Source organism: Phyllobates terribilis, unplaced genomic scaffold, assembly GCF_046119375.1.
Source record: "Phyllobates terribilis strain yellow unplaced genomic scaffold, ASM4611937v1 Scaffold_7__3_contigs__length_470593459, whole genome shotgun sequence".
NCBI classification, from domain to species: domain Eukaryota; kingdom Metazoa; phylum Chordata; class Amphibia; order Anura; family Dendrobatidae; genus Phyllobates; species Phyllobates terribilis.
The window spans coordinates 99734074-99746829 of record NW_027362767.1 but is presented as its reverse complement, the minus strand read 5'-3'; the positions used below and the strand labels follow the sequence as shown (position 1 = coordinate 99746829).

Genomic DNA, 12756 nt, shown 5'->3' with positions numbered 1-12756 from the left:
AATATTTTAAATTGCTTCAAAGTCGTTGCAAGAAAAGGAGAAGCTCCTCCAAAAATGCCCCCAAAACTGAAGCGTTTACTGAAGCAGTTGCTGCTTGAAAAACTCCTGTTTTTTGAACTCCTCAGAAACCTCAGTGTGAACATAGCCTAAAACGCATCATGTTTTTGGCACTAAATATATGTACTGTGTGTGGAGACATACTGTCGAGTGTGTGAGCCCTAAGGCTTGGGCTATTCAGAGTTTTTGTAGCACAATAGATGCAGTCCATAGGAATACATAGAGCAGCTTTCATTAGATTTTCATCACGCAACAAAATATCAAGAAAAATGGGGTAACAAAAAAAGATACATGAAAGTCGTTAGACAGTAACCAAAGGCTGTGTATCTATGGCCATATATATATATATATATATATATATATATATATATATATATATATATATATATATATATTTATTTATATTTCTCAAAGAAAAGTAAATTAGAACAGGTTCCAGCTGAGCCTTCAGGGGATTCAGGGGAAGAAGGAATGTTCCCAAAGTAGACATTTTCCTCTTTTTTACTGTCTATGATCCCTTCTTCCATTTTTTTTTTTTTTTTTTTAAAGTAGAAAGGATCAAAGACCTTTACAAAGACCCCATACTATATTATCACTCAGCCCTTTTCATTGCAGGGTTTACATATGATCCCGATAGGCCCAGTTTCTGTAATGTAATTATTTGTCACAGTTGGTATCTATTAGCATGACATGTACAGGACAGTCAATTTAAAAACAGTGCATTTTACAGGCAGAAGACTTTAAATTCTAGATATCAACCCTTCTTTTTCATGCCCTGAGATTACTACAAGAATTGATTGTCTGTTACGGTGTTGTTAAAATGCTGGCCTTCTGTGAACTTCGGAGATTAATGTGGGCACACGATTTCTATACGAGCATCCTGATCTCAGTAGGACATTATTTTTTTTTTTTTCGTTATAAAGAACATCCAGGAAGTGTGGAGTATTTGGCAATCAATAACTAGCTGTACACAGGACTGACCTTGTAAAAAAAAAAGAACCAGCTGTACAATTATCGTACAATGTAAAGAAAAGAAAAAAGAAAAACAAAAAACATATAAGAATGGATCCATGAGCATTGTGCTAGATGCTTCGCAATGAAGATTGGGAACAAGCGGCGACACCATTATGTTTACAACCTGAGATTATCTCTATGTTTGTAGGTATTATCTTCTCTAGACTTTTGATCCAGTTTAGTTATGCAACAAATCTATTATTCTACAGCTTGTGCTTATATCAATGTATCTGCTGTACAAAACACCTTGGGTCTCGTGCAGGCAAGAAAATAAAATTGGAGTAACTGTCCAATGCAAGCCAACTGCCAACCACAGTTAGTCATGGTTGGACCAATTCGAGAACCAGAAGTCCAATGGTTGCCTTTCAAACCATGAAAGTATGCAGTGAATATAAGCACAAGGGTACATTATGTACCCACAGATCAGGCACTGGGCTACCTATAAAGTCTGTAGCGAAATGTATCCTTATGTCAGTGTTTTATACTCCACATACATTTCGTACCACATATCTTTCTTCTTCACTACTCATATGCAAGATGTCAAAGCCAGATGTAATACAGTTCTCATTTAGCATCTTCGGTGTATCACAGAACAATGCACAATGCCCTTCTGGCACTGCAGGTGCCCGCAAAAGGGGGTGACTTGATCTCTACTGAAGGTGCATTCAACAGTTAAGGTTTACGGTAGAAACAAACAGGCATATTTTCAGTGGCAGATGTGGAATATTCACAATGCAAAAATAATAATTAAAAAAAAAAAGTTGCTCAGTCCATGCAGCCCCATTTCATGCTAGAAGAGCACATTACTATGGTACTCTGATACAATAAAGAACTTTAAGCCTACTGAGATACATACAGTACATCTATATCATGGTTTAGCTATAAAGTTGAGTCGTTTGTGTAGGTGGATATTATAGAGCCATTTGATCAAATTTGGCAAGTTGTGGCACTATAGGTAGAACTAGATTACAAGCAAGGAGCACCGAAGGTGTCAGAGCCATTCTAACTTTTGAATTCTGTATTTTTCTGAACAAATCCTTTTTAGCTTTTTAAGGTTACATCGCAGTACCCTATAAAGCCTAGCTTTACAACGGGAACCTTAAAGGGGACCTTTCTCCAGGTCAAAAGTGGCCAGATTGTACTGGTATTTTATTCCCGCTGCTCCATTGAGTATTCCATTTTTTTGTTTTTCTAAAATCTACCATACTGTCCCAACAATATGGACTTTTTAATGTAGTGCTAATTTTTATGACTGTCCCTTGGAGGCGTCATTCACAGGGTAATAATGTAGAGCAGACTAAAGACACACCCCCAAAGAATCCTAAAAGCAACTTGGTAATGACTCTAAAAATTAGCACTAAATAAAAAGGCCAATATCTCAGGAACTAAATGGCGGATTTAAAAAAATAAAAAACAGAAAACTTAGGGGGAAAAGTGGGAATAAAATAATCACAAAAACTGTCAACTTTTGCCATAGTGTGTAGTGAATATCAGCATGTTTTACTTATTGAATGCAGCAGTTTTTCATCTTACTGAACTGTACAACTTTGACTTGGTGACCGGTCCTCTTTAAAGAGCACTTCTCCTCCCATCAAAATTTGTATCCTCTTGAAATATTGCAATAATCATATTATATAGCACTGTGTTCTTACAATTGCTCAATTTGCCTTTCTACCCAGCTAATTCTTCTCTTTTCTCTGCTCTATGTAGAAACAAGAAGTCTCTTTTTCCTGCATGAGTCATCTTCTCTTCAATTCCTGACCCAGCTGTTCCGCCTCTCCCCTTGCCAAGGACTTTGCAGTGTTGTAGAATTGTAGTTCTAATGATGACTCATGCAGTGAAAAGAGACCTCTTGTTTCTATGCAGAGATTAGAAGGACCCAACTAGTCAGTTTTTAATCACTTGATGTCACAGACCTAATGGAAAAGAGAAGAATTAACTGGGTAGAAAGGCAAAATGAGCAATTGTAAGTGCACAGTGCTATATACTATGATGATAGCAATATATTAAGAGTATAAAACATTTTGATGGGAGGAGGAGTGCTTCTTTAAACTAGAATTGATCACTATATAATTGTGATGATGATGGGGGTTGTGCATTTGGGAACTGACCACTGGTATTCTATAGCTGCACCATGAGCCACCAGACCTTCATATACCAAATGGGAAACATAAAGTTTATGTTTGTTTTAAGATTTCATCAATCTAAAGTTTTTACTATGAGCGATCTATCCACATAAATGTAAAAAAATATATGCTTTGGTATCCATTTCAAGCCTTTCAAGATTTTGAGTAGTAGACACGAAAATGAGGTGGGTCAAAGCTGTAGCGGCTACAATAGGGAAGAGGTGTTCATCCCAGAAACTAATTTGCCATCATCATCTTTTTATCTCAATTACAGACGGAGACAATTGCAAGTGAGATGTCATGTCAGACATCTACAGGCTGCGTGTCCTTTGCAAACCAAACAGTTGAATCTTGTCATACTACAACTCTTTTTTTATACATTGTATATGCATTTATTCTGAATGCATTCATAGGACGCTCAGCCGATGCAGACTCCGGGGACCAGAATCTCCGTTTATCTGCTTCCATATAAATGTATTAATTTGTAACCAGAATCAAAAAGCATTTTGGAGTTAAGATTGGAAAATTGCTGATTATGTAGGTCAATACCCTGCAGTGTCTGGAAACAATGTGGACATATTCATTTCTTATTTTTTTTCTCTTCCCAGAGTGTGACTGCGCTCAAGAAGAAATGCTTCAAGGAATCTTTAAGCCTCAGCATAACATGAACGAGGAAGCAAGACAGCACACTAAGCAATCTGCGTGTCAAGGTCAATGAGGATTGCACCATCACAGTGATGCAGCCAGAGGTATTTAGAGAACACTAGTATTGATGAATTAAAATATAAAAAAATAATCTGCACTGCATTAATGACCCAGCAGCAAGACTGCACTGTAGGTATAAATTTGGACTGGGATGAGAAGTGGATTACTTTTGCTGTCTGGATTTGTTCTCGCCTACTGCAGATGTAACCAGATGCTCATATTCACACGAGCTTCATTTTAAAAAGACATTTACCTTGGGTCCTGAAGTGCACCCATTTTCTGAGCTGGAATTATATGTTGGGATGAGTGGAAATTGAACACTTTTTTCTGTTTTGTGATCTATCGGATTCCTATTTTTTGGGTAAATACAAGCAGGCTAGAAATTGAACATGCAAGAAGGGCGCATGCACCAGGAGCCACTTTTTATGCTTTTGTAATTTTTTTTTTTGCTCCCCATACATTCTATGTTTGTGGCATTTTTTTTATGTCATGCAGGGAATCGGTAGGTTATTTTAGGCTTGTAAAAATCAGTAATATACCATTTATTTATTTATTTTTTTTACAATATTTCTAGATATGTTTTAATGGCAGGGTCTTAGATTGAGGTGAACGGAGACGTTTTACAAACCTGTGCTTCTTTTTAATTGTTACAAAGAGAAGGCATGAAAAGTGTCAGGGTGGGTTCGGGAATACATGATATATTGGGGTTTTTCTTCTATTGAGCCGATTATCATAAAAAAAAAATAAAAAAAAAGTTAATCTGCTCCATAGAATAAAAAAAAAATTCTGTTTTGGTTGCGGAGTGATTACCAGGACAATGTTGAACCTACCTGAAAGATTCAACGCATGAGCTTGGCTGAGTTGGCAGTAGTAGGTTATTTTTAAGACACCTCTTTAGAGATCACTCCGGTTAGTGGAGTAGGGTGACATGAGGGGTGTTTCAGGGATTGCTGTTTTTGGGGTACGGACTATTAAAGGTTTGAGAGCCACAGTTTGGTTTTGCCTTTTTCGGTCTCTGTGTTAGTAGCAGCATTGTCAGTGATGTAATGTTTTTTTCTGCATATTGTAGGTAGCAATCGGTAATGTAACCGTACCTTCCGTGACTCTGAGACATACAGGAGGCTTTTGTACTTAGTATTCTGTATTGCTATATGGAAGGGTGTGCTATCAAATATAGTATTGAAACATAATAACCAGCCAGAGTATTCCGCCAATTAAATCACTGGCATCTGCTACTGATTGATAATAACTTTTCCAGCCAGCACATTTCTTCATTGCAATGGCAATCAAGTCCAAGGGCATTCCATTAATCAGACACCCTCCCCTCCCTCTCCTCATGCTGCATGGACCCAGCTTTCAGCTGTTGTTTTTTTTTTGTTGTTTTTGGATAAATCCTTTCTCACACATAGGCTGAGTCACTAGATTGAGTCCTGCCAAAATTAGGCACACCCATCCTGGGCAAGTCTTTGTTTCTGATTTCATAAATGGATTTTCTTTTGGCCTGTACACCTCGAACTGCCATCTTGATCTTTCTCCAACCCAAGTGATTCAATTCGGCTAAGTTAAGAATAACACAGAGGCCACTGACTGCAAACATAAAAACCAGAAAGACGGTCTTCTCTGTCGGCCGAGATACGTAGCACTCCACCTCTTTGATGCAGGGATACCGGTCGCACTCATACTGGGAGGGCACGTTAAACCCATATAGGAAATATTGTCCAACAAGAAAGCCAATTTCCAGAGCGTTTCTAAAAACCACCTGAATTATATAAAATCTCGAGATGCCTTCCTGGCGCCGCATCTTGGATTTTGTGGTTCTTATGGATGGGTTTGGTATCTCCTTGATCTCTAAGCAGTCCGGTTCAGCCTCCTTGGTTGAGTTCTCTGTGTTTTGTAGGACACCGTTGACCAAGGTGTTCTTGATCTTTTTGCTATCTTCCCTTTTCACAGTGTCCTGGTCTCTATCCAGGGCGAGAAATACTGTAGAGTATCTTCTTTCCCGCTGTTTAGCAGACTGGTGGACAGAATAAGTGATGAAACATAGGCTTGGAGTGCAGACCAAAATGATCTGGAACACCCAGTATCTGATGTGAGAGATTGGAAAAGCTCTGTCGTAACACGCCTGGTTGCAGCCTGGCTGAAGAGTGTTGCAGACAAACATCGTCTGCTCATCATCGTACACAGTCTCTCCTACAATGGCAACTATGAGTATCCTAAAGATGACAACCACAGTCAGCAGGATCCTGAAATACAACACAAGGGGTTAAGCAAGTTGTGCTAATGAAGATGCATACATCTAAAGAAAGATGCTGATAATTACAGAGCAGACAGTTTATTCTACCATAAGGTAAATTTATCATGGCTGTCTCGCGGACAGGTTTTGGCACAAAGTCAATGGTTTAAGTGATAAATATTTTTAACTGTTACTTGGCTCAACTACTAATGTTCATCCCGAAAAAGACACACATTTACTCCGCTGTTATGCAAGGCAATAGTTGCCAGTCTTAGATATGGAGAACCTGAAAAATATGGCTCATACCAGCTACTACATTTCCTCTTCGGGTATGCGAACACAGTGTTTTTTGTTGAGTTTTTCGAGTGGAAATTGGCCATGTACACAAAGAGTCTTTTTGGAGCGGAAACTGAGCGGAAACGCTAAGAATCTTCCCCAAAAACTTGGAGTTTCGAAACAATTTATCCAAAAACTCTTTGAAAACACCATGTGCTCATAGCCAATGAGAGGATTTGGATAGTTTCTGCTCCAAAATATCATCAAAAAGACTGTGAACATATTTTAAGGCTTTGGGCACGTGGAATTGGATTTTGTTTTGCCAAGTTTTTGGTGCCGAAGCAAAATATTTTTGAGGTTTTGGAGATTTTCCACTTTCTGCCCCCAAAACTTTGTGCACATAGCCTTAAGTTACTTTCATACTGTCTTTTTGTTTATTTATTTATTTATTTTTTTTAAGAATTTCTTTTTTTCAGCAGATCTTTTCCAAATTCTCCCTGCCCTCCCCCAAAAAAAACACTTTAAAAACTCTTCCAATTAATTTCTATGGGAAATCCTCTTTGCTGTTCGTATTAGAAGTTTATTGAGCTTTTAGTATTTCTTGATCATAAAAATCGCCATGCTGGAAAAAAAATAAAGTGCAAGTCCTGAAGGAAACCTCTCCAAATTAGGCACTGTCCAATCGAAAAGGGGAAAAAAAACTCTTCCAAAACCTCTTCAGGAAAAAAGAAAACTCCCCCAAACAGGAGAGTTTCCTGAAACCGTTTCTGCTTGAAAAACCCATGGTTTTTGAACAACTCAAAAAACTCAGTGTAAACATAGCCTTAGAGTGAGACCAGACAGTGCGGCTGACTGAGCGATGCCAAAGCCCACCCACAGGGGTCAATAACTAAACAATATTGCTGGAAAACGGTGCATTCTTTACTCAGCATGAGTGGGTATGTTGTAGCCAAGTGTGGTCACTGTCACATGTTGTGGTTGCTATAAGCGCAGATTGGCGCATTTTTTAAACTAATTAGAGCTAAACGCTGATTGATTGTTGATACCCAAATAGTAAACTGCTGCGTGGCTCAAAACCGCATGGTTGTTAGCAATGCAATGGTTTTAGCTGCAAACAATTGAAAAAACGCACAGTTCTGCACAGTGCCAAACGACAAATACTAAAAAGTTGGCAAATTTTTGAAAAATTAACGTAACTATTTCCTTTCCATTAGTAGTTCCAGCTTCTCCTGTTTTTGGACTCTGCTTGCTTTTCTTTTTATTCACTTTTTATGTTGCATAAGGACGGAGATGGGTTCAGTGAATATACAGTATTGTAATTAATGTATATATTAAAAAGAGCCCATCAATCATCTGCTGCTTTGTGAGACAGTTCATCTATACATGTAAGTAATTGCTGTCATGTAAACCTATTGGATATTATGTACTTTGCCTATTTATTATACCTCATAATGAACAATGTTCATCCTCCGCGTGACATGTTTCCAAGCAATCATCAGTGCACTTAAGGCAAAATCGAGGTTCATACCCGGTGCGGTGCGGATCTGTCCTACCTGCTACTGTAGTCCAGGTTTATAATGAATGGCTTCAATACAGTGGAAGCATCCTTCTATCTACATAATGTATCTAAGTTGGGTCCATCGTACGTATTTGCATTACATAATTAATGTGTAACTTATCTTGACAGCTGTCAATAAATTCCACATACTATGGTGCTTTTATTCGAGAGATTAAAAAAAAAAAGGAAATAACGAGATGTCGTCTTCGCGCTAATGTATATAATTACATTAAAGTGTATGCAATCTGCGAGGAAGAACTCTGTCCTTGCAGCTTGCGAAATAATTCCTAAGTTGTGTGCTACAGCTGCTTCCTTAACGCTTTCATGGCCAGCAGGTTCAGCAGCACAGTGAGTGGCAACACTTTGACAGGGCCCCCTGGCAATTAAAGGGTCAAGCTAACATGACAGCAACAACATGACAATGAAGCACCTCAGGCAGCGTGCAGATATTTTTGGTTAGGATAATTGGCCATGGGATATTTTTCTTTTTCCCAAGCATCTTTGCGGAAAAGGTTGTTCTTTCACATTGATGTGTATGAGGAGCTGTCCAGTGCTGAAGCTGTTCCTGCAGGGGACCTCTCATTGGCTGCACTTACAGTGCACTCTGTCATTGCCAGGGAAAAATCCACTCTGCCACTCTTGTAATTTTTCTCTTCTGGTGCGTTAACGGATTTCCATGCTTTAATTCTCTCTATATGACCGTATAGTAAGGTATTTAGAGTAAATGTCACATCTTAAGTGGAAACTTGGAAACTTGCAATGCATATAAATCCTACAATCATTTGATTTCGGCGCTTGTGAAATTAATGGCTTGGTGTCTTTACTCTAAGATTGTAGGATTTTTTTTATTCCTTCATATCAGGCACCTAAATAGTTAATTAACCCTGTTCTGTAATACTATCAGCTTCTGGTAGTCTTGTACTCTCGCAAGACATACGATTCTAGAAATATTAGCACTGAGGTTTTTTTACCTTCTGGTTACATTTTATGGCACAGAGACACCATTACTCTTTTAGGAATAAGTTTCCGTAATGTAAATTGCTCGTAAATTCAAAGGGAGCAGTTTACTGATGTCCCCACTTTTTGGTCTTGGATGTGTATATTAGCAAAGTAAGGATTTTAATAGTATTGTTTATTGTAAGTTAGTATTTTTCTATCTGGTACTTTATATATAAAAGCAGGCACAGTAGTTTTATCTAAGGTTCTGTCTTAATTATGCACATTTATTAATTACAGACGTTTATGGCATGGAGATAACATTGTAGGTGTATGTTTTTGTAATACAAATTGCTCGTAAACTCAAATGGAACAGTTTGCTGGCGTCCTAACTTTTCGGTCTTGGATCTGTTTATCAGTAAGGATTTTAGCGGTATTGTAAATTGCAAGTAAGTATTTTTTTTATTTGTAAGTAAGTATTTTTCTGTAAGGATTTTAGCAGTATTGTATATTGTAAGTAAGTACTTTTTTGTAAGGATTTTAGCAGTATTGTAGTTTGTAAGTACCGGGAAGTAATTTTTTATCTGGCACTTTATACATAAAAGTAGGCACTATAGCTGTATCTAAGGCTCTGTCTTAATTATGCACATTTATTATAATTACAGATGTTTTGAACCTTAAGGGCTCTGGAGACCTATGTAATTATTATTACTTGACTACCCAAGTTGGTAGAAGACCATATAGGTGCATATACCATCATTACAATAAAAAAAAGACTAGCCCAGCAGTAGCCACATTGCCAAGCGCATTTTGTTTGTGTAAAGATATATAATAATTAAGCATGACGGAGTAAGAGGAAGATGGAGCTCTAAACCCTTTCATGTGTAGATCATTGCAGTCGTCTCCGATATAGAGAACTTAGAAAAGGAAGAAATCAGAGCCAGTTCTGTGTTGAGTTTTTATCTGCAGCCTCTACAACATTTCATCTTTGTAAGATATTAACGCTCTCTTTTCCGAGCGTTTCATTTCACCAGGTCAATAAACTTTTCATATCAATGCTCCCTCTTACCAGCCCCAGCTGGTACCCACCAACCCCCAATGCTTACATGCAGCATGCACCTGATACTAATGAGAGACATCAATCACATTTCAGGCAGCAGGGCCACTATTGGTTTGGGGTCTGGTGCTGATCTTAGTCAGCAAACTCTACAATGGACAAATGCCTAATATACTAAGGTTCGAAATCGCTCCCTCTCCATGCAATCCTGAAAAAATATATATATCCTTGTGCTATCAGAAACTAATGCTAACAACAAGCTTTAGGTAGTTTACAATGAACTGTACAAGGCATTAATAGAAGTCACAAGAAATGTTCTACACTAAGATCCTACTGGCTATAGGGTTGCTAGTTCGATTCGAGAAGAATTCCACTTTGCAAAGTCTTTTCGTTTCGTAGTTTTGGAAGAATTCTTACCTTCCTATCATAGTACTGTGCTGTTGCACAGCAGCCTCTAGAAGTCTTTCTAGTATAGTCCATTCTCCCATTGCTGTACATCGGAGACCTGGTTCAACGGGAGGCTTTTCACCTTCTCTGGGGGAAGCCACCGGGTGTAGGTGACCTGTACTCAATGTAATCTCAGCGTGATGATCGGAGGTGTCCCTGCTCAGGAAGGCTGCACACACTGTCTTACTGCCTGTAATCTCCCTTTAAGTAGTCTCTGCTTACGTCACGCAGACAGGTCCCTGGACAGAAGCCAGAGACAGCCAGTGGGATTCTGCTAAATGTTATTATAGCAGAGAAAAAGAAGTGAGAGGAGGAGGAAAGGGTGTAATGCAGAGATAACAGATTAATTTGTGATCGAGCGATTCTGTTTAATCCGTTCCCCAGACTGCAAATCCAAAAAACAAGAGCAGCAGACAGGGCTGATATAAAGTGTAAGCATGGCTTGTACAGAAAGTGGAAGGGTGGCAGAGGAACGATTGCTGTTAACCCTTTATATGCTACTTTCCCAGTATTTATAGTTTATCAAAATTCCATCTCAGCTGTGCTGAATGTCATCAAAATTGATTATTTTTTATTACTATAACAGCCAAAAAAGAATGTGATCTGACGGAACCGAACACCAGGGTAACCAACCAAGTGCAGTTCTTTCCAAATCTGAAAGGAAAGTTATAGTTCTGTGCTGAGACTGAAAAATGTAAATCTGCAAAGATTAGACAACAGTGGATTAATATGTGTTCCCTAAAGGGGTTGTCCACTACTCAGATAAACCCCTTCTTAAATATTATATTCCCCAGTGTAATATAACAGAGATTCACCTCTCGCACCGGCGCCGTTCCAGGGTTTCCCATGGCTCGCGTGACCTTGTTATACCAAGAGAGCCCTGCAGCCAATCAGTGGTCGTTATTGGGCTACTCCATACACATTTCATTCAGATGAACCTGGGACGCTGAAGGAAGTATGTGAACTGCAGCCCATTAGTCACCACTGATTGTCTGCAGTGCTCACTTGGTATAACAATGACATGTTATCCCTGGAAGACCCTACACTGACATTGCTGGAATGGTACTGGTGCTGGAGGTGGATACCTTTTTATTTTATTTTAAACTGGGGAATATAGTATTTAAAGTAGAATTGTCCACTACCTAGACTAGTGGAAAACCCCTTTAACTTCTCTTCATGACAAAGTACAGAAAGCTGTCTTTGGACTTACTTGGGACAATAAAAATGCAGAAAGGTAAAAAGCCCACCCCCTCTTACCATCCTGGGTGTTTTTCTGTCTCTATCAGATAATTAAATATGTGACTTAATTTATATATATATATATATATATATATATATATATATATATATATATATATACATACATACTAGTGACGGATTTTGTAAAGTTTTCTTCACTTGTGGCTTTGCTATATCTGCAGTCATCTTCTATTGTCCTTAGGTTTGTTACCTGGACAAATCCTCCACAGTGTAGACATCTGTATCAGTTAGCTGCTGCAGAAGTGTGGCATATGTGGTAAGCCATGTGGGCATAATGCCAGATGCAGGAGACATGGGTTACATCAATATTTTTGCAGGTGTTCGGGGCTTCTTAAGCATTTTTATATTGTTGCCACTGGTTCTTACAAAATAGCAAAAAATGTTACATTCTTTATACAAAGATTATGTTTGTATGATACTCCTGTGATAATGGGGAAACACAAAATTGGCATAAATTTATTAAAAAGGATGTCACAACGGCAAAAGTAGTCATAAAAAATATCTAATTTAAAGATGCTATCTATCATATCTCAATATCCAGCCTAAATCAACTCTGAAGGAACAGAGATATGGGGGATAAAAGATGTAAGATAATTAGTAATGAACGAGCGTGCTTGCCACTGCTGTTAGACAGCCAATAAACATGCGTGGATAGCCCGCCATACACAATAATGTCGTAGCCATGTTAGTTACTGGCATTACGGTAATTGGCTGGCTGCATTGTGTCATCGGGTCTTATAAGACCCAGTGACTCGATGCTCTGCTCACTCTCCTCCTGCTCACCTCTCTGCACCTGTGAAGATTTTTACGATTACTGACCTAGCGTGAGGAGCAATGAATATTCGTTTTGAATTTACATCTGCTTAACTAGCCAGCACACGGCTCTCACTTCACAGACAGCAAGAAAACCAAAGAGCAATAAAAGTTACATATCCTGAAAGGGCTGCCCAAGCCCCATTTCAAGCTGTATTTCAGGATATCATTAGTATAGTACAAAAAAAATCACCTGAGAGATTCCCTTTAACATATTAAATAAGTATTAATTAAATAAATAAATAAACAATGTGGGGTCCCCTTCATTTTAATA

At 38.4% G+C, this 12756-nt stretch overlaps 1 protein-coding gene across 1 annotated transcript; it reads right to left on the bottom strand.

The window, feature by feature from the left end:
- Positions 1-2741: 2741 nt before the first annotated feature.
- Positions 2742-10633, bottom strand: GJD2 (gap junction protein delta 2). Its single transcript, XM_073639037.1, has 2 exons — positions 10380-10633; positions 2742-6145 (listed from the first exon to the last, which is right to left on the bottom strand). The coding sequence occupies exons 1-2, from the start codon at positions 10448-10450 to the stop codon at positions 5302-5304; spliced, it is 915 nt and encodes a 304-aa protein (XP_073495138.1). The 5' UTR covers positions 10451-10633; the 3' UTR covers positions 2742-5301.
- Positions 10634-12756: the final 2123 nt, after the last annotated feature.